Source organism: Pelodiscus sinensis, chromosome 8 (genome assembly GCF_049634645.1).
Source record: "Pelodiscus sinensis isolate JC-2024 chromosome 8, ASM4963464v1, whole genome shotgun sequence".
NCBI classification, from domain to species: Eukaryota; Metazoa; Chordata; order Testudines; family Trionychidae; genus Pelodiscus; species Pelodiscus sinensis.
The window spans coordinates 17,288,799-17,314,045 of NC_134718.1; the positions used below are offsets into that span (position 1 = coordinate 17,288,799).

At 40.3% G+C, this 25,247-nt stretch overlaps 1 protein-coding gene across 3 annotated transcripts in view; it reads left to right on the forward strand.

Moving 5' to 3' along the window:
* The first annotated feature begins 6,054 nt into the window (after positions 1–6,054).
* The window catches only part of RGR (retinal G protein coupled receptor), a 29,364-nt gene continuing 10,171 nt past the window's right edge, over positions 6,055–25,247 (forward strand). The window contains exons 1-4 of one of the 3 annotated variants that reach the window (XM_075935770.1): positions 6,055–6,183; positions 9,870–9,968; positions 11,173–11,329; positions 14,490–14,611. In XM_075935770.1, the coding sequence (XP_075791885.1) occupies positions 6,105–6,183; positions 9,870–9,968; positions 11,173–11,329; positions 14,490–14,611 (457 nt within the window). In that variant the 5' untranslated portion in view covers positions 6,055–6,104. Of the gene's footprint in view, positions 6,184–9,780; positions 9,969–11,172; positions 11,330–14,489; positions 14,612–25,247 lie in introns of those variants that run through there. The other 2 variants (XM_006112388.4, XM_006112389.4) reach the window with 2 other exon arrangements.

Sequence of the window (25,247 nt, forward strand, 5' to 3'; positions counted from 1 at the left end):
TGCTGCACCCTTCCCCCTGGCTGGGGAAATGACAGCACAGGAAACCACTTCCCTACAGGCTTTCTTGCTGCTCTCATTAGCCAGAATCACAGCCAATGGGAGCAGTGGGGGTGGTGCTTGGGAGCGGCAAGCAACACAGAGCCAGTAAGCACTGCCATCCCTTTCATTCTCATCCCTCCTTCCCACACCACCACCCCCACGCCCTCAGTACACTCCTATACCCTCCCTCCTACCCAGACCCTCCCATCCTCAGTTCACTTCTGCACCTCACCTCCCCACCAGACCCTGCACCCCAACTGCCTCTTGCACCCACTTTGTCACCATGAGTGGTTGGCTGGTGGTCTGTGGATATGTCTGCATTGAGCAGGGTGAATCACAAGCCAAAAGCTTGAGAACCACTGGTCTACATGGATGCTTAAATTGGCATAAATTATGTTGTTTAGAGAAGTGGAGAATTTATACCCCTGAACAACATAATTTATGTCCACTTAAATTGTAGTGTAGCCATAGCTTTACTCATTACTCTGACCCAGAGAGACAAAACAGAATGTAAAAATCAGGCAACCCTGTAAAAAGCTGTAACGAACGTTTGATACCTGAAATGGAAACACAAAGACACTTCACAGCTTATGAAATAAATTCTATCAAATCCTCCCAACAGTCAGATGCATTTAAGGTGTCACAATAAGGGCCAACAGGAAATATGTTAACTTCCACTAACTCGTAGTTTGCAAGAGGAGAAAAAAGCTCATCGATAGAGAGTAGGTGGGAGAAACTGAGGTGACCATATTACTTTAGAAAAGAGGAAAAACCAATCATCCAAGTTACCTGCCACTAAATTACAAGTATATCTTTCATTGAATGGGAGCTATACAAATCCAGGGATGGGAGAATTGTGACTCAAGGAATGGCCAAAAAATGTGCCTTGTATCAAAATAAAATGTGTGGGGTTGCCAGGGAGACAAATAATCATGGTGTACATGGCCCAAAAGGACAGATATTTTGTAAAATATTGTTTTGTCATCTGACCTTGTTTCATATAATCTTAAAAGTTCTTTTTCTTAGCCTGTAAGTCTTATATTGTCTTTGAAGACATGCTGTATGTTCATTTTCTTATGTAATGTCATCAGGTGAGCTGGAGAAAATCTCTCTCTAAGCCACTGTTGGGGCACAGTTACTCCCTGGGAATTGGTCATGGGTGTTGTGATTCATGAAAGGAGGGATTGCTTGTGTGCTGTTTCTGATCATCTCTGTCCAAAGACTGGTCTGTAATGTAAAGAATATAAGACTATATTCAGACCCCACAACACTGATTTCTTTTTCAACCAGAAGCTGTCCTGCAATGCTCTGAATTCTATTGTTCTGTGTAGAGCTGACAATATATTTAATTACTGCGTGATACATATATAGATCTGATGCAAAAAAGTTATCATTTATATGTATCTAAACAGAGGCAGATGAACATTTTGTGGGGCCCTGGGCAGCATAATTTCACGGGGCCCCCCTTTGCCACGGCGCATGCGCGGGGCTCTTTGAAGCGCAGGGCCCAGGGCGGCCGCCCCGTTCGCCCTGCCCTATATCTGCCCCTGTATCTAAAATGTGTTCAGCATAATGTGCAGGTCACAGTGTTAAGGTTCCCTTCATAACCACCTGGGCTAGAAACATTATTTTAATTTAAAGCTGCTGTTCTGAAGTGAACACATTATTCCAAAAGTGGGGGACTTGGGTATTTTCTTATGCCTTAATCCAGCCCTAAACTCGATAATTGTTATGTCTAACAGCATGGATTTTTTTCTAATAGTAGGAACTCTCTGTTTTTGTCGGTCCTAGGGCCTCTGGTAACAGTGACCATGCTGCTTGCATTAGTATAGGGAAAACCTCTAGACGTTTTATAGTTCAAATTAACTGCAGAAAAACATCCAAACATTTCGATCCAGAAGTTTTCCTGAACTATCCAAAACCTTTCATTCTGTATAATGGGCTTCCTCATAAGATTTGTACTTCTTATCTAATGAGAGTTCTGAGAAAAATCTCTCTTTTTCAGGCCACTTCTGCATATCTAGCTCCTAAAAGATGTTGGTAATCTATAAAAGTATAAAAATGAAGAGAAAAATCTGAGCATTTCAGAGCTTCAGTGTACATTTCCTTTGAGCTTGGTGCTCAGGATGGATGCATGTTTAGGTCAGATCACTTCTTATATAACTCACACCATTTTATCCATTCCATACCTACACATGGGAGAAGAGAGGTATTAGGAACTATGAATTCTTTCATACAGATTGTTTCCATATCACATGAAGAAATGTCTGTGCAAGCTGATATGTATTAAACCTAATGAAGCAACCAACCATGAACTGTGCATGGCCCAAAAGCTCCATATCCATAAAAGGTGGGGAGAATTAACCTAAGATTTTTGCACCTTTGATTTTTTGTGACAGGCTCAGTTAGTCCTTCATCCCCATCCTCTTCATTTTTACTCATGGATGGTCACCACTGCTGTTCTGCCCTTTATAGCCCCTCAGGGAGAACAAGCTCTTGAGACAGAAAGACTGTTAACTGTTCTTCACAATTGCAACTCCAAAGGCTTCATATGCCTCCTCTTCTACTGTTAGACCTGAAGTTCTTGTGTTCATTATTATTTCTTTCTCTAAAGAAGTCTTGATGGAGGCTGAGGGGATAGGGAATTAGATTAGACGCACACATTCAGGATATTGTTATTTTGAATGGAATTACTGTTAAAAGGCTCCAAACACGTTCAAAGGGTTGACACTGTTAACCTTAGTACCATCTGCCCTGCAGTATTATCTTTCTACATCTCTGCTCCCACTACAGATCACATGCCTGAAAACTGTCTAAAACATTTCGCCAATCACTCTTTGAAAATCATAGCCAACTGAGCTGGCCAAGTTAAATCAGATGGAGCACTTCCAATTCGAGCCAAGGCTACTGCTCGTCTGTGTGACTAACTTCCAGCAGGCTTGTATTCTGAGATGGTCTTTCACAAAACGTTGCAATTTCAATAAAATGAATGAAAGACAATTTGGCTGAGCTTGATTCAGAAGAAAGTATTACAAAGACAGAAAAATAAACATATATCAGTTTAACTAAGGTCTGCCATGAATATAAAATATGTCAATCAGCTTTGACTATTTAAAGACAATTCATGCCTGTATTTGAGTGTTCCATTTTGTAGTGTACCTTTTTCACTGTGTTTGTAGCCATTGTGACGCACCCAGACGTTGTGACGCACCCAGTGGCTGTTGCACTCTAATGGAGGGCAGGTACACAAGGCACTGGATAAACAGTTTTCTATTCCCTGAATAAAGTCCCAGAGTCTGCTGCCCTGTAATTAAGGCAGGCAGATACCTGAAGCTACTTACTAGCTGTCCTGAATGAGCAGGCTAATCAAGCACCTGCCGCCAATTAAAGCCTGGAGTGCTGCTTTAAAAGGTTTCCTCTAGGTAAGGAAGGGGGAAGGAGAAGAGGGATGGATAGAGGAGGAAGTGTGTTTTTAGAGAAGGGAAAAATTCAATCAGATACCAGAGAAAAGGGGTAGAGTGATAACCTGAGCAATTGCTGCTGCCTAGGGTCTGTGGTTCCAGGTTCCCCCATCCTCCCCACACCACAGAAAGAACTAATTCTGGGAGAAGGAAGTGCAGGATCACAGAGGAAACTCCCCCTCCCCCATTCATTGACTTTGCCAATGATGAAAATGGCTCAATAAGCTATAATCCTGACCTCTAGAGAAACACAAGAGGCAGCGTATAGGGTCACAGCAAGCCCCTGAGACATATAATAACCACCTAGTGGGTGCAGGACCCAGGGACACAGCCAGAACTTAGCCACACTACGCATATTTTGTTACAGCTGATGTGCCAACGTATACATTTTGTCCTATTCTGGCCACAAGAAAATCTGGCAAAAGGAACATTGCTAGTCTATTTTTTTCTCTGTCCCTTACAACAGTCTAGACAAATTAATAAACTTGTGAAGTATTTTTAAATGGAGAGTGAATATAAGTGGATGTTTTATTGATATGTAGAAGATCGCTGAGCATTCATGATGCTTAGTTGTGGGGTATAATCATAGTAAATAAAAGTAAAGCAATTCATTTGAATGTCTTTGCCTCATATACCCATCTGTACCATGGGGGTTACAGTACTTCCCTACACCAAAGGGGTGAAAAGCCTGTAAGGTATCATGCTAATAGAGGCTATATACTAGACAGAAGGTCCTTGCAGTAGCGGGGCTGTGTCTAGACTACACCTCTCTGTCTACAGAGAGATGTAGATTAGGCGCGTCGAAATTGCTAATGAAGCAGGGATTTATATATCCTGTGCTTCATTAGCATAAACATGGCCACCACTTTTTTTCGAAATGGAGCTTTTTAAAAAAAACAGCAGTCTAGACAGGGATCTTTTGAAAAATAAACCCATTTTCAAAAGATCCTGCAAACCTCATTTTCTGAGCAATACAGGATCTTTCGAAAAAGGGTTTGTTTTTTGAAAGATCCCCATCTAGACTGCCGGGGGGGAGTTTTGAAAAAGCCCTGTTTCGAAAAAAAAGCGGCGGCCATGTTTATGCTAATGAAGCGCAGGATATTTAAATCATTGCTTCATTAGCAATTTCGATGTGCCCAATCTACATCTCTCTGTTGACAGAGAGGTGAAGACTAGACATACCCGCAGTGGAAAAGAAAAGAAAAGAAAAGAAAAGAAAAGAAAAGAAAAGAAAAGAAAAGAAAAGAAAAGAAAAGAAAAGAAAAGAAAAGAAAAGAAAAGAAAAGAAAAGAAAAGAAAAGAAAAGAAAAGAAAAGAAAAGAAAAGAAAAGAAAAGAGCAGACAAATGTAACATCTAAAGTGATCACCATTAAAAACATCACTCAGCAATTATCAGTTATTTCCTAGTGCGAATATAGGGCAAAATGACAGTGTCTCATGTAACATGTCAAAGTGATTGACTTTAATGGTGACCTCCATATGTGTTTGTGAAACATTACAAAGGTCATAATCTAAAGGGAAATATTGGCCTGTTAGTGTCTCAAAAATGCTTATTGTTTGTGTCACTAGAACAATCAAAGTGGGTGACGACAATTGTATGTGTCACAACTTTCCAAAGCAATATATTAAGCAGTTAATTGTACCAAGTAGGAAATTGAAAGGACAGAACTCCCAATACCAGCACAATGCCTACAAGAGCAGTTACTGGAATGACTCTGTGGGATAACTTATTATTGCAGAGGAGTCAGGCAGAGGGTAATCACTTTTTAAGCTTCACATACTCCACAAAGTTTGGCCCATCATGCCAAGACTCTACTCTTGCAAACACCTTCATACATGCATAAAGTTATGCATGTGAGTAGCTCCACAGACTCAAAAAAAATGACTCAAATGTGTGTTTGCGAGATAGAGTTCCTAGTTTATAAGAATTAATTATCATGTGCTTGTCCTCACTCGGTCTGAGCCAGTGAGATACTTTTTTTTCTAGAATAGTTATGTATCTTAATGTAATCCTATAGAATTTAAAAACATGTTACAAGGGGGCAGAGGATGAGGAAGGATTAGATTTAGAGCCACTGCTGTCAAAAATATACATTTCATATTTCTTAATAATACTTAATGGGAAAAACTATACACACCAGGAATTCCCATGTATGTTTTTTCCTAATTAGAAATTCAATAACTGTCCCTTTGTTTTTCAATTCACTTCCCAATTATATATTGCATTTGATTCTTTCATTCCAGACTATTTAATTCTTTTTCAGTGTTGCAGAATTAACTGGACAGTGTACTTAATCCTGTCTCTACAAAGACCTTGTTGTAAATGCAATGAATGATTTCCTTTTGCAAATAGGTCTGCAAATACGATTTGTGGAAGGGGGGGGCTCTTATGCACATCATTAATGGCATTCTTGTAGGGATTGCAGTGTTCAACTAAAACCCCAAAGCTTTTACATAATAACTTGCATGTGTCTGCACGTGAACTGGCCCTTTAAGAAGGAAGCTGACTTGGGTTACTGGTAAAGGGGAATCCAGGGAGAAGGCTGATAGACTGTTAGGTGGTGGGGTACAGAGCCCAAACTAGGTGGCATTATTATTGCAAGTATGGTCACTTCATATCCTCTGCCTGAAGGCTTCACTGAATTAGAGGTGTTTGGCATTGGCACTGCCCTGCTGGTGGAAGGTAAGCAGGGGGGAGTGTTAAGGAATCAGATCCTTTCTCCATTGTTATTTGTGAAAGTCTAGCAAAATGGGGGTTTTCAAAAAACAATACAAAATTGGAGCAAAGAGAAGCATTTCCAATATAGCAACATAGACTTCAGGGTGGCTCTGGTTTCTATGGCTACATATCAGTAGTTCTGGTGATTAAAATAAGAGGATGGGTGGGGTGGAGGTTGCTTGAAAAGCAGAACTCTTCTGTACATGTAACTACATTGCTTAGAGAGCCAGTGCTTGTATTTTGCCTTTTTAGGAAGAAATCAACTATGGGTAGAGGGAATGCTAGTTTTTTTGTATTGATTTTAAGTGTTATTTTAATTTTCCCTGGGGAAGGGTTGCTGAACTGGTTCAGGATACCAAGCTAACATTTAGTATTCATGTTTTGTTTGATCGGGTGGACATTTTAAAATCAGAGAAGTCAAAATTTAGCCTTATAACTTACAATAGATTCAAACGAATGTGATGTAATTGAAATGAATAGCTTTTTGGTAGAGAACAGAAGCATAGCTGCATGAGACCCAAAAGCTGGAACATTGTTAGCAACTGGACTCCTGGTAAAACAGACTCAACTAATGTAACTTAGCCAAGAAGCTCTGTTGGGCTGCTCCTATGAGAACATGTATAGTTTCTTCTGACCATAAGTAAATAGTCAATATGTATTTTGGGGTCCATTGAAAACTATTCATCTGAGCATCCCCAAATGCTGTCTGCTGGCCTTGTTCGGAGCCAACTTCAACCCATGGAAAGCAGGCAGCTGTGCAGGCCTCTCGCTTTTGGGTCCCATTCTCATCTCCCTCCTAGAGCTGTGCACTGGGTCTGAGATTCTGAGACCAACTATAAGTGCCATCAAGGAAAAAAGATCCTTTGTTTTGTAGCCCATTCTCAGGGAATGTGGGGAGGAAAAAAAGGAACCAATATTCCAGAAGCAAGTATTGGCAAAGAGAGAGCAGTCAAACCCATGAGGTTCCCCTGCCTTTGAATCAGAAATATATCCACCCACCCAACCTGACCATAGGACTGGATTCTTCCTGCACTTTGTAATCTGGAATAGGGGACAGAATGCATGTTTTTTTCTTCTGGCCTACAGTAGCCTTTGCTTTCTGCTCATGCTCCAGTGATAGGGTTTCAGAGGACAGGTCTCTTCTGGCTAGCACTCTCTCAGTCTTTTCTGTGTACACTCAAGGGATTAGGTTTTGGAGTCTGCTTTGAACCAAAAAGTGAAGGGATGTACAAACATTAGAAATATTTCATGACCCCCCTCAGAAGTGTTTGATTCCAGTTCTGGGAAAAGATGTGGGTTAGCTCTTATTTTATCAGTGACTGCTTGTCCCTATTTATTATATTTTTTTCTTCAATTCCAAGTTAACACCTTAATTATCTTAAGATGGTTGCTAAATTAACAAGTCAGTAGTTTTAACAGTTAAGCTACTGCCATAGTAGTAAGTACACATGCGTATGTATCTAACAAATTGCCTAAAGTTGGTTCCTCAATCTGTGGGTTTCAACCTAGGGTTTCAATTTGATCTATATACCATTAATGGTTTCACCATGAAAAACTTAAATAAAACAAATAGTCCTTCAGCACCTTAAAGACTAACAAAACATGTAGACTACGTCTACGCAGGCATGATTTTCTGGAAATGCTTTTAACGGAAAACTTTTCCGTTAAAAGCATTTTCGGAAAAGCGCATCTAGATTGGCAGGATACTTTTCCACAATAGCACTGTTTGCGGAAAAGCGTCCGTGGCCAATCTAGACGCAGTTTTCCGCAAAAAAGCCCCGATCGCCATTTTCGCGATCGGGGCTTTTTTGCAGAAAACAGTACTGTGCTGTTTACACTGGCCCTCTTGCACAAATGATTTGCGCAAGAGGGCTTTTGCCCGAACGGGAGCAGCACAGTATTTCCGCAAGAACACTGACGATCTTACATGAGATCGTCAGTGTTCTTGCGGAAATTCAAACAGCCAGTGTAGACAGCTGGCAAGTTTTTCTGCAAAATCAGATGATTTTGCGGAAAAATTTGCCAGTCTAGACACAGCCGTAGATGGGATCATGAGCTTTCGTGGGTACAACCCTCTTCTTCAGATGAATGAAGCATTAAAAGTTCAGATCAAAAGTTCATGATACCATCTACATGTTTTGTTAGTCTTTAAGGTGCTGCAGGACTATTCATTGTTTTCTAAGTTTTTCCGATTACAGACCAACTCGGCTACCTCTCTGAAGGTTTCACCATGGTAGATGCTGCATAAATCAGAGCTCTCCACAGCAATGCAAATTCATTTTCACCATTCTTGTGATAAATCTGTAATAAAACACACATACAGAAAGAGAATACTGTATGTCTGTATTACTCCGTGCAATCCACTTTGTGACTGAAACTCAAACAAAATACAAATTCTATGAAAATACACCTTCAAATAGACCTTTTAAAATGCTGGAGATTTTTTAAAAATTAAGATCTAATCTGATACCATTTATTAGAGTAAACACAACTGAAAAGAGGGGCCTGCAGAAAGGAATCTCAGGATCATAGTGGATCACAAGTTAAATATGAATCAACGGTGTAACCCTGTTGCAAAAAAAAGCAAACACAGTTCTTTAATGTAATAGCAAGAATGTTGTAAGCAAGACACAAATAGTAATTCTTCTGCTCTACTCCATGCTGATTAGGCCTCATCTAGAGTATCGTGTCCAGTTCTGAGCACCACGTGTCAGGAAAGATGTTGACAAATTGGTGAAGGTCCAAAGAAGAGCAACAAAATTATTAAAGTTTTAGAAAACGTGACCTATAAGAGAAGACTGAAAAAAAACTGGATTTGTTTAGACTGGAAAGGAGAAGACCGTGAGGGGACATTATAACAGTCTTGAAATTATAAGCAGTTGTTACAAGGAGGGGGGAGAAAAGTTGTTTTGTTTAATCTCTGAAGATAGGAAAAGAAGCAATGGGTGTAAATTGCAGCAAGGGCTGTTTAGGTTGGACATTAGGAAAAGCTTCCTAAATATCAAGGTGGTTAAGCATTGGAATAAATTGTTCAAGGGGCTTGTGGAATCTCTGGCATTGGAGATTTTTAAGAGCAAGTTAGAAAAACACCTGTCTGGGATGCTCTAGGCAATACTTAGTCCTGCCTTGAATTCAGGGGACTGGATTAGATGACCTCTCAACGTCCCTTCTAGCCCTACAATTCTATGAAGGTGTGATACCTCAGAATTTTTATACAGTACACTGTTTTAGACTGAGTCCTTGGTTGCTTTACAGGTCACTAAGGTATCTTGAAGTATTATTTTACAGTTATTGTCTTCCTGGAGAAAAAAATGAAATGCGTATAATCAGTTATAAAACTCCATAATTTTAAATAAGAAAGGGTTAATATCTTTACAAAGATGTTGTTGTAAGTGCAATGAAGCCCTCTTTTTTTTTCCGAGCTGCGGTTTGCCAATCCCTTTAGCAGAAAGGATGGAGAATGTGTCTGTTTTCATTCACATCACTAATTGGACAGAATTGCAGTGTTTCAAAACTCAAAGCTTTTTTTTTTAACATCATGTGTCTGAGTGTGCACCAGAACTAGCCCATTAGGAAGAAAGCTGCTTTGGGCTTCTGATACATGAAAAAAGCTGACAAGTTTTGCTTGAAAGACATAAACCTTGGGCTAGTCAGTGTTACCATTGCAAATATGGTTACTTCACATCCTCTGCCTGTAGGCTTCACTGAATTAGAGATGGTTGGTTTTGGCACTGTCTTGTTGGTGGAAGGTAAGCTGCTGTGGGGAAAACTGAGGGATGCAGGAGAATTCAAATTCTCCCCTGGCTATTGTTATAGATCAAGCAAAAGAGCATTGTATATATTTCTTTTCTGAAATACTTTTGTATCTAATTTGTAGCAGAATATAGATTTAAGGATTACTTTTAGTAAATTTATGCCACCATTGATTAGGATAATTGAACTAGAACAGGGATTGCTTACAATGCAGAAATCTCCAGTCTCTACAATAGCACTGTGACACAATTGGTGAAAGTTTACTATTTTAAGGAGTCAGGTTAATAAGGATTTTTAAGTGTTATTCCATACAGATTTTTAAGTGCTGCTCCATTTCTCTTTAGGAAAGAAAAAAGAAAGGTCTACTATATATTGTCTCAGTTACATTTGGTGGCATCTGCTATTTGAAATTTTAATACGAGCAGCGTCAAGTCAGGAAACAACCATATCATTGTAAGAAAAAAAATCAAGCTAATTTGAGAGGGCAGTAAAAAGCTCTTTGATTTGCCCGCATCCAACTTCTGAGTTTAAACTTTGTAAGGAATTGATTTCAAAGAAAGTTGTAACCTATCTTTCCTGATTGATAGCTCCGATTGTCTTGCTTGTCCAGAAGCCAACCTCTTAGGAAACAGAATAGCTTGGTTTTGAAATCCACCAGTGATTTTTTTAAAATTAGATTATTCCTTTCCATATATAATCCATTGAGGACAGGCATAAACAAAATTGAGCTGACACAATTAAGGCTCTGTCAAGGTTAATCTTAGAGAGAAGCCAAATATAATGTGAGGCACAATTGAGGATCTTTTATGTTTGTCAATATGTCTGTCAATGGCTGGTCCCCCTAAAACTGTCTCTTTATCTCTGGCTCAGGAATTTCTATGTTGAACCTGGTTACAAAAATCTGCTCTTAGAGAAGAAAGAGTGAAATACAGAAATATGTATGAAAATTGTTTGTGCTTCATACGAGCAATCATGCCAATGACGCTGGAGATGGCTTCTTTTGTCATCCATGTCTTCTTCCCTTGAAAACCCTTTTGTTACTTATTTGTGTTGACGACTCTGGGAATACTTTATGGGTCACCAATTGTTCATTGTGTATATATTTTCATAGCAATTATGTCTGTCTCATTACAGAAAACAGTGGTATTCATTGTGTTTCCCATTTCAGTTGATTCTAGCCAAAATGATGATGTTTTTCAGCTCTGCTTGGGTTCTGTCTGAATGGCTTGACAATCATTTCTTTTCACAAAATCAAAGAGCTCCGAACTCCCAGTAACTTCCTGGTTCTCAGTGTTGCACTGGCTGATTGTGGGATCTGCATCAATGCATTCATTGCTGCTTTTTCCAGCTTCCTAAGGTATTTACATCTCTACTTTCTTCTTATGAAATTTTCTTTTTAAAAAAACCTTAAGGGGACTACATAAAAAACAAAATTTTAAACCTAATAGATTAATCAAGCGAGCCCATTTCTACTACACCATCCAGTCACCTTTCCGTGTCTAGAAAATGATGAAATTAGAGTCAGTAACTGTCACTAAATTGAGTACCTTTGTCAATGTAGGCCTTAGTGTTTCACCGTTCAAATGAAAAAGGAGATCTCAGCATTGCCATTCAGATCACTGAAAATAATAACCTAAAGCCAAAGAATCTTTAGTTTGTACATTTTGGTGAATAAATAAAAATACCTACAATGGAATGTTGTTTATCCAAGTCTCCATTATCTAGCTCAGTGTTTCTCAACCAGTGGTACGAGTACCCTTGGGGTACTCGAGAGAAGTCTGAGGGGATCATCAACACAACTGACATTTGGAGAAAATTGAATTTTTGTTTTAAGTTTTACAGCACTTTCTTATTTTTGTACTTTTTATACCCAAAAATGTCATCGTCCGTCTGACTACGATTAAGTTGTTTAAACAAATGTGTTGCAATGGAACAAAAAAAACCTGTGTGTCTGAAAACTGTAGGTACTGGGGTACTTATAATTTATTTTTTTGTAAAGGGGTGCTTTATAAAAAAAGTTTGAGAAACACAGATCTAGCTCTCCACATTAACCAAACCACCAGCTGTCTAGGGCTGACAACCTGGCCACCTGGGACTGACAGCCAGAGTCCTAGCCTCTGTCACCCCAAAATCCTGGTGCTTCAGCTAATATGGAGGCCAGATAATGTTGGTTCAGGTAAATGGGGTTCTACCATATCACTAAGACACTGTGTTAACTTATATCAATATATATATTGTGGCTAGAAAACTGAGTTCAGCCTTTCATTTTAATAGCAGAAAAATGTAGATGTTTATACTTTTTATTGGAAAATGTAGGGGATTTATCGTGAAAAACTAGGCTCCCTGCTTATAATTTACCTGTATATTAATGAATTTTGCAAACTAACAAAGTAAATGGGAACAATAAGGTTCACAATTCAGAAAAGCACTTAAATATGTTTTAAGTCCATCCCTATTGCAAGCAGTACGTATGCACATATTGTATGTACTTAAATCTCACTGAAGTCAAATAGGGATATTGCCCTGATTTGGAGCCTAAAAATAAAATAAAGTCAGCATTAAAATTTACCTCTTTGATTTCTTTCAAAAACTGTAGTCTAGTTTTAATTTCACTTCACAATACAGTAATACAATAACTATAAATGACTGCTTGTGAATTCTTAAAAAACAACAAATGGTCTGGTAGCACTTTAAAGACTAACAAAACATGTAGATGGTATCATGAGCTTTCGTGGGCACAACCCACTTCTTCAGATGACCAGAGTGTTGGGCCACAACCTGGACCATAGCAAGCCTCTTTCCCAGCCCTCAGTGCTTTCTAGAGCATGCCGTGTGACATTTTAACAGTCAAGAGCCCTGGGCCCCTTAGACTCACCAGGCCCCAGTGTAGTTGCCCCATTTTTCACGCCTGTCAGCCGGCTTGCCCTTCGTAGGGGGACCCAAGTACACCTTCCCCACCAGATTCCAATCCAGGGCCCAATGTAGACAACTGCACCCTACATTACTAGGCTACATCTACACTGTGGAGCTATATCAGGATACCGGAATTATCCCGAAATAGCTATTTCTGCATACATTTCAAAATAACGGGCACGCTATTCTGGCATCCCTGTAACCCTCATTCCACAAAATTACCTCAAAATAAGCTACGCAATTTTGAGGAAAGGGTGCTGTGTAGACGCACCACTAATGTGCTATACTGCTGGTTCCCTGGGTTAGTTTCTGCCCATTCCCTCTTTTCCAGAGGATAAAGACATCAGATAAGTGGAAGTCAAAGGTAAAGTGTCAGATCATCTACAGATCTCAAGCTTTTTCCTTTTGGACTTAGCCATGCCACAGTAAGGTATCAGGGCACAGAAGTTCCAGTGGAACTCTTTCTCAGGAGTTCAGAATGTAGGCCAGCTCATCTCCACAGTCGCCTACTTTACCCAGTAGGCCTGCTCCCCATTAAAGCTACCCATTAAGCCACACATGCTTTGCAGGTATAGTGGCATGGAACTGCCTGGACCCAGTGTGTCTGCTTACCCCTTCTTAGCCGGTGCAAGGTTTGCACACCAAATACTTAAAAAGTCCAATATTCAAAACTATTCTTGCGAAAGCTGACAATCCTTTTTGTACCACAAATTGTGAGCACAAATAATTGCAGACACATTTTTGTGCCCGCAATTGCCATCACTTTGATGGCCAGGTCAATGCCTGATGTTCAAGCACAGGACCACATTTTCCAAAAGGCAAAGCTCTTAAATCCATATTCATGTACCTAAATAGAAGGAGCCTCTTTTCACAGCTGCTGAGCACTTACAGTTCCCAATAATTGAAATGGAACCTGAGTTATTTCGTATCTCCAAGACAGACCACTGCTATTTGAGTATTTAAATATGGATTTAGAAACATCTAGTAGCACAGCTCATGTACCATGGTGTTAGGGATCATCTGAGCACATAGAAAGTGCAGTCACCCAGTGATTTCAACTCTGCCTGCAGTTGTACATCCACAAAAAAACAGGAGTGATGAAGGCTGAGATTAAAATGTAGCCCTAAAAAATCTTTGATTGTGACTATGATGTTTGTGCGCACATTACCATTCAATGAGGTTCTACTGCATTTCCTTTCACTTTATAAAGCTTTTGTTACTGCTTTCCATTTTTGTATGAATTTTACTAAATGGGCTTAATAAATATATTGACAAGTTATACGCCCTCAGTGCATATATCTTTTGATGCTGTATAATTGAATGATATGTAGATTGTTTGCTAACAAAGTCGCCATTCACCAACACCACAACAATAGATGGGGGTCTATTTTCAATACAGGGAAAAAATAAATTATATCAGACAACACTGTGTAGTAAGTACTGGCAACTATAGCCTGTCTAATGGTGACCGTGCTATTAATAGCATTTACAAATTTCAAACAGGAAAACAATTATGTATTTTATTTTTTCCTAATTATTTCAGTTGTCAAATATGCCTCACCTATTGCTATTGTATTTTGAATTATTTCTGTATTTGCCGGCAGGTACTGGCCCTATGGTTCTGATGGTTGTCAGATTCATGGATTTCAGGGCTTTGTGACAGCACTGGCAAGCATTAGTTCTTCTGCTGCAGTTGCCTGGGACCGGTATCATCACTATTGTACCAGTAAGTGCTACAATGTAAAATCCAAAAATCCATTGACTGATTTTTCCTTTTACAATAGGCCTGGTTTAGATGCAAAAACCTTTAATCGCAATAATAGGAAGACATTGAAAAAATACAATTATACACCAATTTATGTTTAAAACCTTTTAACATCTGTCTAAGATGAGACATCAATAAAATATGTGATGATGGGATCTTGACCATGTAGGGAAAATAGTAAGTGCTTGAACATGGATTTGGATTCATATTTCGTAGCATAGGTGTATGACAGCATCCAGCTCACCTGCAAATATTGATCAAAATGGCATTGATTACCTAAGCTATCCAAAACCCTTATATACATATAATTTCATGTGTACAGTTGGGCACCACTTGCCAATCTGATCTGCATGGGCAGCCCTTCATACCTGGGTGATGCCCAAGTGATTGCAATTACACTCTGCACACATTCAGCTGCCGGATAGAGGTCCATATTAGAAATAGGTAGAATGTATTATAGACAGAATATAATGTCAGGTTGGCAATTGATTTCTAGCGGAGTGCCCCAAGGATCTGTTCTAGGACCGGTTTTGTTCATTCAACATCTTTATTAATGACCTGGATGGGGGGATGGATTGTACCCTCAGCAAGTTCACAGATGACACTAAGGGTATGTCTACACTACCACCCTAGTTCGAACTAGGGTGGTTAATGTAGGCAACCAGAGTTGCAAATGAAGCCCAGGATTTGAATTTCCCAGGCTTCATTTGCATATTGCCGGGCGCCGCCATTTTTAAATGTCCGCTAGTTCGGACTCCGTGCCCAAGGCTACACGCGGCACGAACTAGGTAGTTCGGATTCGGCTTCCTATTCCAAACTACTGGTACACCTCGTTCCACGAGGAGTAACGGTAGTTCAGAATAGGAAGCCTAATCCGAACTACCTACTTCGTGCCACATGTAGCCGCGGGCACGGAGTCCGAACTAGCGGACATTTAAAAATGGCAGCGCCCGGCAATATGCAAATGAAGCCTGGGAAATTCAAATCCCGGGCTTCATTTGCAACTCCGGTTGCCTACATTAACCACCCTAGTTCGAACTAGGGTGGTAGTGTAGACATACCCTAAGCTAGGGGGAGAGGTAGATACGCTGGAGGGCAGAGATAGGGTCCAGAGTGACCTGGACACATTAGAGGACTGGGCCAAAAGAAATCTGATGAGGTTCAACAAGGACAAATTTAAAGTCCTGCACTTGGGACGGGAGAATCCCAACCATTGTTACAGGCTGGGGACCAAATGGGTAAGTATCAGTTCTGCAGAAAAGGACCTGGGGATTACAGTGAATGAGAAGCTGGATATAAGTCAACAGTGTGCCCTTGTAGCCAAGAAGGTGAATGGCATATTAGGAGGAGCATTGCCAGCAGATATAGAGAAGTGATTATTCCCCTTTATTTGGCTCTGGTAAGGCCACATCTAGAGTATTGTGTCCTGTTCTGGGCCCCCCACTACAGAAAGGATGTGGGCATACTGGAGAGGGTCCAGTGGAGGGTGACCAAAATGATTAGGGGGCTGGAGCTCATGACCTATGAGGAGAGACTGAGGGATTTGGGTTTGTTTAGTCTGCAGAAGCGAAGAGTGAGGGGGGATTTAATAGCAGCCTTCAACTTCCTGAAGGGAGCTTCCAAAGAGGATGGAGAGAGGCTGTTCTCAGTGATGACAGATGGAAGAACAAGGAGCAATGGTCTCAAGTTACAGTGGGGGAGGTTTAGGTTGGATATTAGGAAAAACTATTTCACTAAGAGAGTGGTGAAGTACTGCAATGGGTTACCTAGGGAGGTAGTGGAATTTCCATCCCTAGAGGTATTTAAGTCTCGGCTTGACAAAGCCCTGGCTGGGTTGATTTAGTTGGAATTGGTCCTGCCTTGGGCAGAGGGCTGAACTTGATGACCTCCTGAGGTCTCTTTAAGCTCTATGAATCTATGCCCATATTAAGATGACCCAAGTGCTTATGTTCTAGACTACAGAGTCATTTTCTTGCACCTTTCTCAATTGTCCTCTTTCTTATTGACATGTCAATAAGTCAGGGAGCAAAGTTTTCCCAAGAGCTTCAGCAAAAATTGTTGAGCCATTTTCAAACTCTGAGAAATTGAAGGAAATTCTGTTTTTCTGCTAAAAAAGAAATTCTGACATTTTTTAACCAAGATTTAGCATCTCAGTTGGAAATGATAGCAATGCAGTATTTGACAGGGAAATAGATATCAGTGGACATTAAGATCCTAAATACTTCTGAGCACAAATACCTTTGGGTGGTCTTGTAAAAAATATTTCAGAATTGGTTAAGATATCAGGATGTAAACAAGCTTTGATTATAAAACTATCTATGTTCTATGGATACTGTGCTCATGTGCATCTGCAAAGTGAGTGGAAATTTCTACTGAATTAGGTCATCTCCCAGGATCCCTTTAAATTTGTGCAAGCATGCATAGGATTTCAGTTTTAATGTGTGCTGGCTTGTACAGCTCTAAGTGGAGACAGCTATGCAGAGGTTGTTATAATTTGTGCTGGGAGCCAAACCACTTTCCAGAGAGCCCCATTACTGAGTGGAGAAGGTACAAAGAGAAAGCCACCTTCATATTTTGTGCTGAGTGATGCTCAAGAGGATCCTAAGATTAAGGTTTTTTTTTTTTTTTAGAAAACAAATCTAGGAAAAAGAACATGAAAAGCTGAATCTTTGTTTCCCAGACTTCAACATTCTTTTGGCTAACAAGAAATTGCAAATGGGATTTCCTGTGGAAATTCCACACTCTGAACCATTTGTCTAGTCTCCTAACGCTGACCTACACTCCTTAGCCACAGGAGGTCTGCAGTTGGGGAAGCCAACACTGCCCATGGGATATGCCGGAACGCTCTCGTTACCTCGCAACACCACAAAGTTGTCAGCAATTTCCATTTTGGGATTTCAAAAACTAGCTATGAACCCTACCACCGAATGGAGTTGCCACAACATCCTTCTCAACTGGTGTTTTGCAATCAGGGTTTCTGCATCCCTGATTATTTTCATGGGTGAATTGATCCCTTTATTTATTGTACTAAAGCACTGCACCATATTATCTAGGCACATCTATTTTCAGAGATCCTTTTGTAAAGAAATGTCTTCAAAAATGAACTGCTGGTTAACAGACTCTTCCTCCCCAATTCCCATGCAAACAGCTACCTTAGTAATCACAAAGTCTGAGAAACACAGTATTTCTGTGATTAAAACAGCAAATGGTGAGCATGCCATGAGCTATTTGTTAGGACAACTTCACTCCATTGGCTGCAAAAGGATTGCTATGGTTTTGTTCTGAAGCTTTTGTCAAGAATTCAGCTCAGGCTATGAAAAGTGTTCCTTTCAGGCCCACACAAAGGCCCTGGGATAGCACCAGCCATTAGCAGCATGCATACTAATATCCCTTGGACACTGAAATATATTTAGAATCAGAACAGCAACACCACCACTTGATAAGTGAGCTGGACTCATATAGCTTTGGAAAGACAATGTATAGTCTGCAATATTGGACTAATCCTTTTGTGGAGTGTGTTGCACATGCTTTGTTCCCCTACCCATTCAGTTCAGTATTCTCTCAAAACCTAAGGCAGATGGACCCTTAGGACACAAGTAAACTTCTTTATTTTGCTTGAATTGTTACTTACTGATAGCCAATAGCAATGCTCTTACTGTAGATTTCAAGGAAAAGGAAAAGAACAGAGTCGTTTTAAAAGCCTGTAGTGCAGGACGATTTCACATTCTGATTGTGAGGAAAAGTATTTCACTGTTCCTGCTCTCTATAAATCTGATACATCAAAACTCTAGTTCAGATCATGCCCTCACTCCAAAAATTCAACTCCCATTGCCAGGCCTGGCCAAAGAGTTCGCGGGGCCCAAGGCAGCACGCTGAGCCGCACAGCTGTGTGGCTCCCAGCCAGGGCAATGAGTGAGTGGCCAGGTGGACGGGGCCGGGAGCTGGGCAGCACGGGGCCCTGAATATGCGGGGCCCAAGGCAACTACTTCACTCGCCTTGCCCAAAAGCCGGGCCTGCCCATTACCATTCATGTGAGCTGCATGCCTGTACTATGGTGGGTAGGGTTGCCAGATGGTTGAAACAAAAATACCAAACACGCCCCCTCCCACCCCCAAAAAAAACAGGAAAAAAAATTCTAAATTCATCTTCTTTGGGGACTCTTAAGTTTAGTGTGAAAAGGACATTAAAACTGTGAATTCATCTGATTGTTCTATGCAGTGGAGCCTTTCAGCTAACACAGGAGTAAGAAGGTAACCCTTAGAGTTGAACCTTGATCTTCCCTTCATCCAGCCGCTTCTGGAGCAAAGTGGTTAATCAGCCTCCAGGCTACTGGAAGTGGCAAATCATCCTTTTCCCCAAGATGCGTGGAAAACTCTAAGCCAGTGATGGGGGACCTAGACTAGTGAGTGGCTGCATGAGTGGCCTTCCTTCATCTTAGCAGGCTACTCGATTGTCACAGTGAAGGCAGTCTCCCAAGACAGGGTAGTTTTGCTAACTGCGCTTATGCACCTAGAATTCACAGGGTGAGCCATAGCAGCGCTTTGACTAAATGCAGAGGGAGCGCATGGCGCTCAGTCAATATAGTGTTCAACCAGCATACTACACCTCCCCTCACATGTCCTTGCCTTATGTGCTTGTCAATTTAGTAATACTGATAGGAAAATAACTAGGATGGAAACCAGCGGAATCTGGCACCCCTACACATGGGCAACAGTAAACAAAATGTCTAGTGGGACATACAGAGAACCCCAATGGGGCTCTATGTGGGCCGCAGGTTGCCCACCACTGCTCTAAGCTTTTATGTATAAAGCAAGGAATTTCAATCAGCAAACATTGGTTTTTAAAGAAAACGGTGTGATTGTCACATGTGAGGAGAAAGTTGATACTTCAGGAGTTTTATACCTTCCTCTGCACAGATTAAGAACTCAGGGCAACTGTTTTCTCCCAAAACCCAAGAGAAGTAACCACAGATCAAGAATTTTTATTTTAAGAAAGGAAACCTAAGGGAACTTTTTCTTGACAGTTAGGAAGAAAATGGGTAAAATTAGATGTGATTTCAAATGATTTTATTATTACAGAGAAAGTTATTCCCTACAGCAGTGAAGGAACGGGGGTTCAACTAGGCATCTAGCAGTGAGCAGTTTCATTTGGAATAGTAATAGAAATGTAGCTGTGTTAGTCTGGTGTAGCTGAAGCAAAATGCAGGACAATGTAGCACTTTAAAGACTAACAAGATGGTTTATTAGATGATGAGCTTTCGTGGGCCAGACCCACTTCCTCAGATCAAAAGTGGGTCTAGCCCACGAAAGCTCATCATCTAATAAACCATCTTGTTAGTCTTTAAAGTGCTACATAGTCCTGTATTTTGCTTCAGTTTCATTTGGGTACACTGCCAGTTCAGGGACGGGTAAAAGCTTTTATCGTTGATTTATTTCACTGCGGTGAAACTCTGCAAACATGTCACTTTTTATTGACGGAAAGAGGAAAAACATGTCTCTCATGCATAAGGAGAAAGCTGACCATTGGGGAGGGTGTGGGGTATTGTATCCCATATTAGATATTATATGGGATATATATAATATATTATATAATAACCTCAGTCCAATTCCGGAGGGAGAGGTTGATTCAGGCCAAATGTTTTCTTTCTAAAACCAATGGGATCATAAAAGTATTAAATGTATTGCCTCTGGAGGGGAGTAGGGTGCATCTGATACTAAGGGCTTTTTTCTAAATTTCAAGAGAACTGCCCAGCTTTTCCACACAAGATCTTCTCTCACTCTACCTTATCACTTGCACAAATAATTATATCCTCAATACATTTTTCAGTAAGTATGTTACCATTCAATACAATTAGTGGGAATTTGCTTGTTAAATGATGAGCTTGTTTTCCTTGATTTGGTTATGGAGGAAGCAATTTTGTTCATAAGGAAAAACAAATTAATAGATTGTCTAGTCCCATATATCTCCCATTTGTAAACACACGTCCTTCTGGTGAATGCAATTTGTCATAGGCTAAAAGGGAAAATTGTATGGGAGACTCTTTTTAACATAATAGCAAGCCATTATTTATATGACTGGGGACCTTTCTTGGCATTAATCAGGTAGTACACTGATCTACATCCTAAACTGCTCCTTAAAAGTCAACTTGGGAGTTGTTTGAAATTGTTTGTCAGTCTTCAGAGTTTCACTGGTTTGAAGCCCACTCAAACCTCGCTTTCCCCTTCTTGTGAAAGCTTCCTGCCCAATACATGTGTTTAAAAGAAGAAGAGGGAGTAGAAATAAAGTACGACAGTATGCTACAGTAATGGGGGATCTGTCATGTTTTGGGGGCCACTGCTTGAGGTTACTGTGATATGTTTTTTAATAACAACATCCCTAGTCTCCAGCTTATACTCCCAGAATGCCATGTGTCATAAAAACATAGGAACTCAAGATTACTAAATGAGATAAAAGGTCCAATAATAGACCTCTGGCAGTGTTCAATTCGTGGTTCTTCGAACAAAGGTGAAAATAGCCCAGAATGTTCCTAGCCAACTGAGGAAGAGAAGGTTGCTTTCCAGCCTCAGTGAAGATTAGTTTATGCCCTGTAGCATGTGATTTGATTATCCTTACCTCAGCATAACTATAAATGGTAATCTTTATAAGAAAATTATCCATCCCTTTTTAAAAGCAGCCAGAGTATTTGACTCATTGACCTGCACCGCAGCAAATTCCATGGACTGCCTGCCTTCTCTGAAAAAATACTCCCTATGTAGTCTAAATTTACCAACCATTAATTTAATTTATTAACCCATTCCTCTGATTTTTATGGTACTAGGCACAAAGGCATGAGTAATCAGTTTTTACTATAAAATTATGAAGGGCAAGTACCTCTATCAATTTTCTCATAACCCATCTCTAGCCCAGGCTGCACAATTATACTTACCGAAGACAGAATAATTTATCTGGAAGAAACTTTATTATAGGTAATGATGCACAATCCCCTCCCCCCTCCAAAAAACATAACTTCAGATCACAGGTTATGTCTGCATCTAGAAAAAATATAATTTATAAAGTGAGCAAGAATAAAGTGAGCTCTAGAATATTTGACCTACAGTAAAGAAATAGCCCAAAATGTTATTTATAAAATCACATTTGCAAGAAGTATGAGTAATAAGCAGGAAGAACTGGAAATACTAATAAATAAACACAACTATGACATCGCTGGTATCACAGAGACGTGGTGGGATAATACACGATTGGAATATTGGTATAGAAGGGTACAGCTTACTCAGGAAGGATAGGTGGGGGAAAAAGGAAGGATGTGTTGCCTTATATATTAAAAATGTATACACTTGGACTGAGGTGGAGATGGACACAGGAGACCGATGTGTTGAGAGTCTCTGGGTTAGGCTAAAAGGGGTAAAAAACAAGGGTGATGTCATGTTAGGGGGTCTACTACAGGCCACCTACCCAAGTAGAAGAGGTGGATGACGCTTTTTTAAAAAAAACTTAACAAAATCATCCAAAGCGCAGGATTTGCCGGTGATGGGGGACTTCAACTATCCAGACATATGTTGGGAAACTAACTCAGTGGGGCACTGACTATCCAGTAAGTTCTTGGACTGCATTAAAGATAACTTTATATTTCAGAAGGTTCAAAAAGCTACTAGGGGGAGCTGTTCTAGATTTGATTTTAATAGATAGGGAGAAACTGATTGAGAATTTGAAAGTGGAAGGCAGCTTGGGTGAAAGTGATCATGAAATCACAGAGTTTGTGATTCTAAGGAATGGTAGAATGGAGAACAGCAAAATAGAGACAATGGATTTCAGGAAGGCCAGTTTTGGTAAGCTCAGAGAGCTGGTAAGTAAGGTCCCATGGGAAGCAAGAATAAAAGGAAAAACAACTGAAGAGAGTTAGCAGTTTTTCAAAGGGACATTATTAAGGGTCCAAAAGCAAGATATTCCACTGCATAGGAAAGATAGAAAGTATGGCAAAATACCATCTTGTCTTACTCAGGAGATCTTATATGATTTAAAAATAAAAAGCAGTAATATAAAAAGTGGAAACTAGGACAAATTACAAACGATGAATATAAGCAAACAATACAGGTATGCAGCGGCAAGTTTAGAAAGGCAAGGGAACAAAATGAGCTCAATCTAGCTAGAGACATAAAGGGTAACAAGAAGACATTTTACAAATACATTAGAAGCAAGAGGAAGACCAAGGACAGGGTTGGCCCATTGCTCAGTGAGAAGGGAGAAATAATAACAGGAAACTTGTAAATGGCAGAGGTGCTTAATGACTTCTTTGTTTTGGTGTTTACCGAGAAGTCTGATGAAGGAATGCCTAACATAGTGAATGCTAGTGAGAAGGAGGTAGGTTTAGAACAGGGGTGGCCAAACTGTCACAGGCAAAGAGCCAAAATAGTGGTAGACATAGCGCAAAGAGTCGAGGGGAAAAAACTGTTGATCAAAAAAAACTTCCCGCCGCTCACTACCCACCACCCACTGCATTTAGTTGAGCCATAAAAAAAAAGGATGCTGCCCCTTTAAATGAAAACTCCAGTCTGACTTTTTGGCCACATCAAGCTCCCGGCGGCCATCTTGCTGGCGCCATTTTGCTTTGCCACACCAGACAGCTCAGCACAGGGAGCATCTGGTGAGCACCGGGGGCCAGAGGCAGCTTTGCAAGCCGGGGGGGGGGGGGGACGCTTCTCAAGCCACACTGCGGTGAAGAGCCGCATGCAGCTCTCAAGTCACAGGTTGGCCACCCCTAGTTTAGAAGATAAAATAAAAAAGAACAAGTTAAAAATTACTTAGAAAAGTTAGATGTCTACTAGTCACCATGGCCCGATGAAATCCCTCCTAGAATACTCAAGGAACTGATAGAGTAGGTATCTGAGCCTTTAGCCATCATCTTTGAAAAATCATGGAAGTTGGGAGAGATTCCAGAAGACTGGAAAAGGGAAAATATAATGCCCATTTATAAAAAAGAAATAAGAACAACCCAGGAAACTCCAGACCAGTCAGTTTAGATAGAAAACTGGAAAGATAATGGAGCAGGTAATTAAGGAATTCATCTGCAAACACCTGGAAGATAATAAGGTGAAGATAATAAGGTGATAGGTAAAAGCCAGCATGGATTTGTAAAGAACAAATCATATCAAACCAATCTGATAGCTTTCTTTGATAGGATAACGAGTCTTGTGGATGAGGGAGAAGCAGTAGACCTGGTATATCTAGACTTTAGTATTTGATATGGTCTTGCATGATATTCTTATCAATAAACTAGGCAAATACAACTTAGATGGGGCTATAAGGTGGGTGCATAGCTGGCTGGATAACCATTCTTAAAGAGCAGTTATTAACGGTTCACAATCATGCTGGAAGGGCATAACAAGTGGGGCTCCGCAGGGATCTGCTTTGGGACCGGTTCTGTTCCATATCTTCATCAATGATTTAGATATTGGCATAGAGAGTATGCTTATTAAATTTGAAGATGACACAAAGCTGGGAGGGGTTGCAACTGCCTTGGAGGATAGGTTTATAATTCAAAATGATCTGAACAAACTAGAGAAATGGTCTGAGGTAAATAGGATGAAGTTTAATAAGGACAATCAATTTCACACATACAGAATGGGAAGCGACTGTCTAGGAAGGAGTACTGCAGAAAGGGATCTAGGGGTCATAGTAGACCACACGCTAAATATGAGTCCACAGTGTGAAGCTGTTGCAAACAAAGCAAACATGATTCTGGGATGCATTAACAGGAGTGTTGTGAGCAAGACATGAGAAGTCATTCTTCCGCTCTACTGTGCGCTGATCAGGCCTCAATTGGAGTTTTGTGTCCAGTTCTGGGTACCACATTTCAAGAAATTGGAGAAAGTAACGAGAAGAGCAATAAGAATGATTAAAGGTCTAGAGAACATGAAGGAAGGAAGGTCTAGAGAACTATGAAGGAAGACTGAAAGAATTGGGCTTGATTAGTTGGGAAAGGAGAAGACTGAGAGGGGACCTGATAGTGGTGTTCAAGAGTCACAAGGAGGTGGGAGAAAAATTGTTCTCCTTAGCCTCTGAGGATAGGACAAGAATGGGCTTAAACTGTAGCAAGGGAGGTTTAGGTTGGACATTAGGAAAAACTTCCTGTCAGAGTGGTTAAACACTAGAATAAGTTGCCTAGGGAGGTTGTGAAATCTCCATCTCTGGAGATATTTAAGAGCAGGTTAGATAGACATCTATCAAGGATAGTCTAGATGGTACTGGGTCCTGCCACGAGGGCAGGGGACAGGACTCAACCTCTTGAGGACCCTTCCAGTTCTAGTGTTCTATGATTCTATTATTTCTGACCAAAACACCATTTTGTGCTGAACACTCACTTTTTTAATCCCATTTTATCTCTCTGGCCCCTCTGTTTGTATGGGATTTTTATTTCCTTCAGGTATCTAGCCTGACCAAATTCTTAAAACTTATTTTTAAAACACATGAAAAGCTCTTTAGTGGAGATGCTTTAAAAAAAAAGAACATTTTAACTACAGTACCACATGTACCTCCTGTTTTGTGGAAAGCTGAGCAGTGATGCACTAGATGTCTGATAAAAGTATGCCAAAAAAGAGAG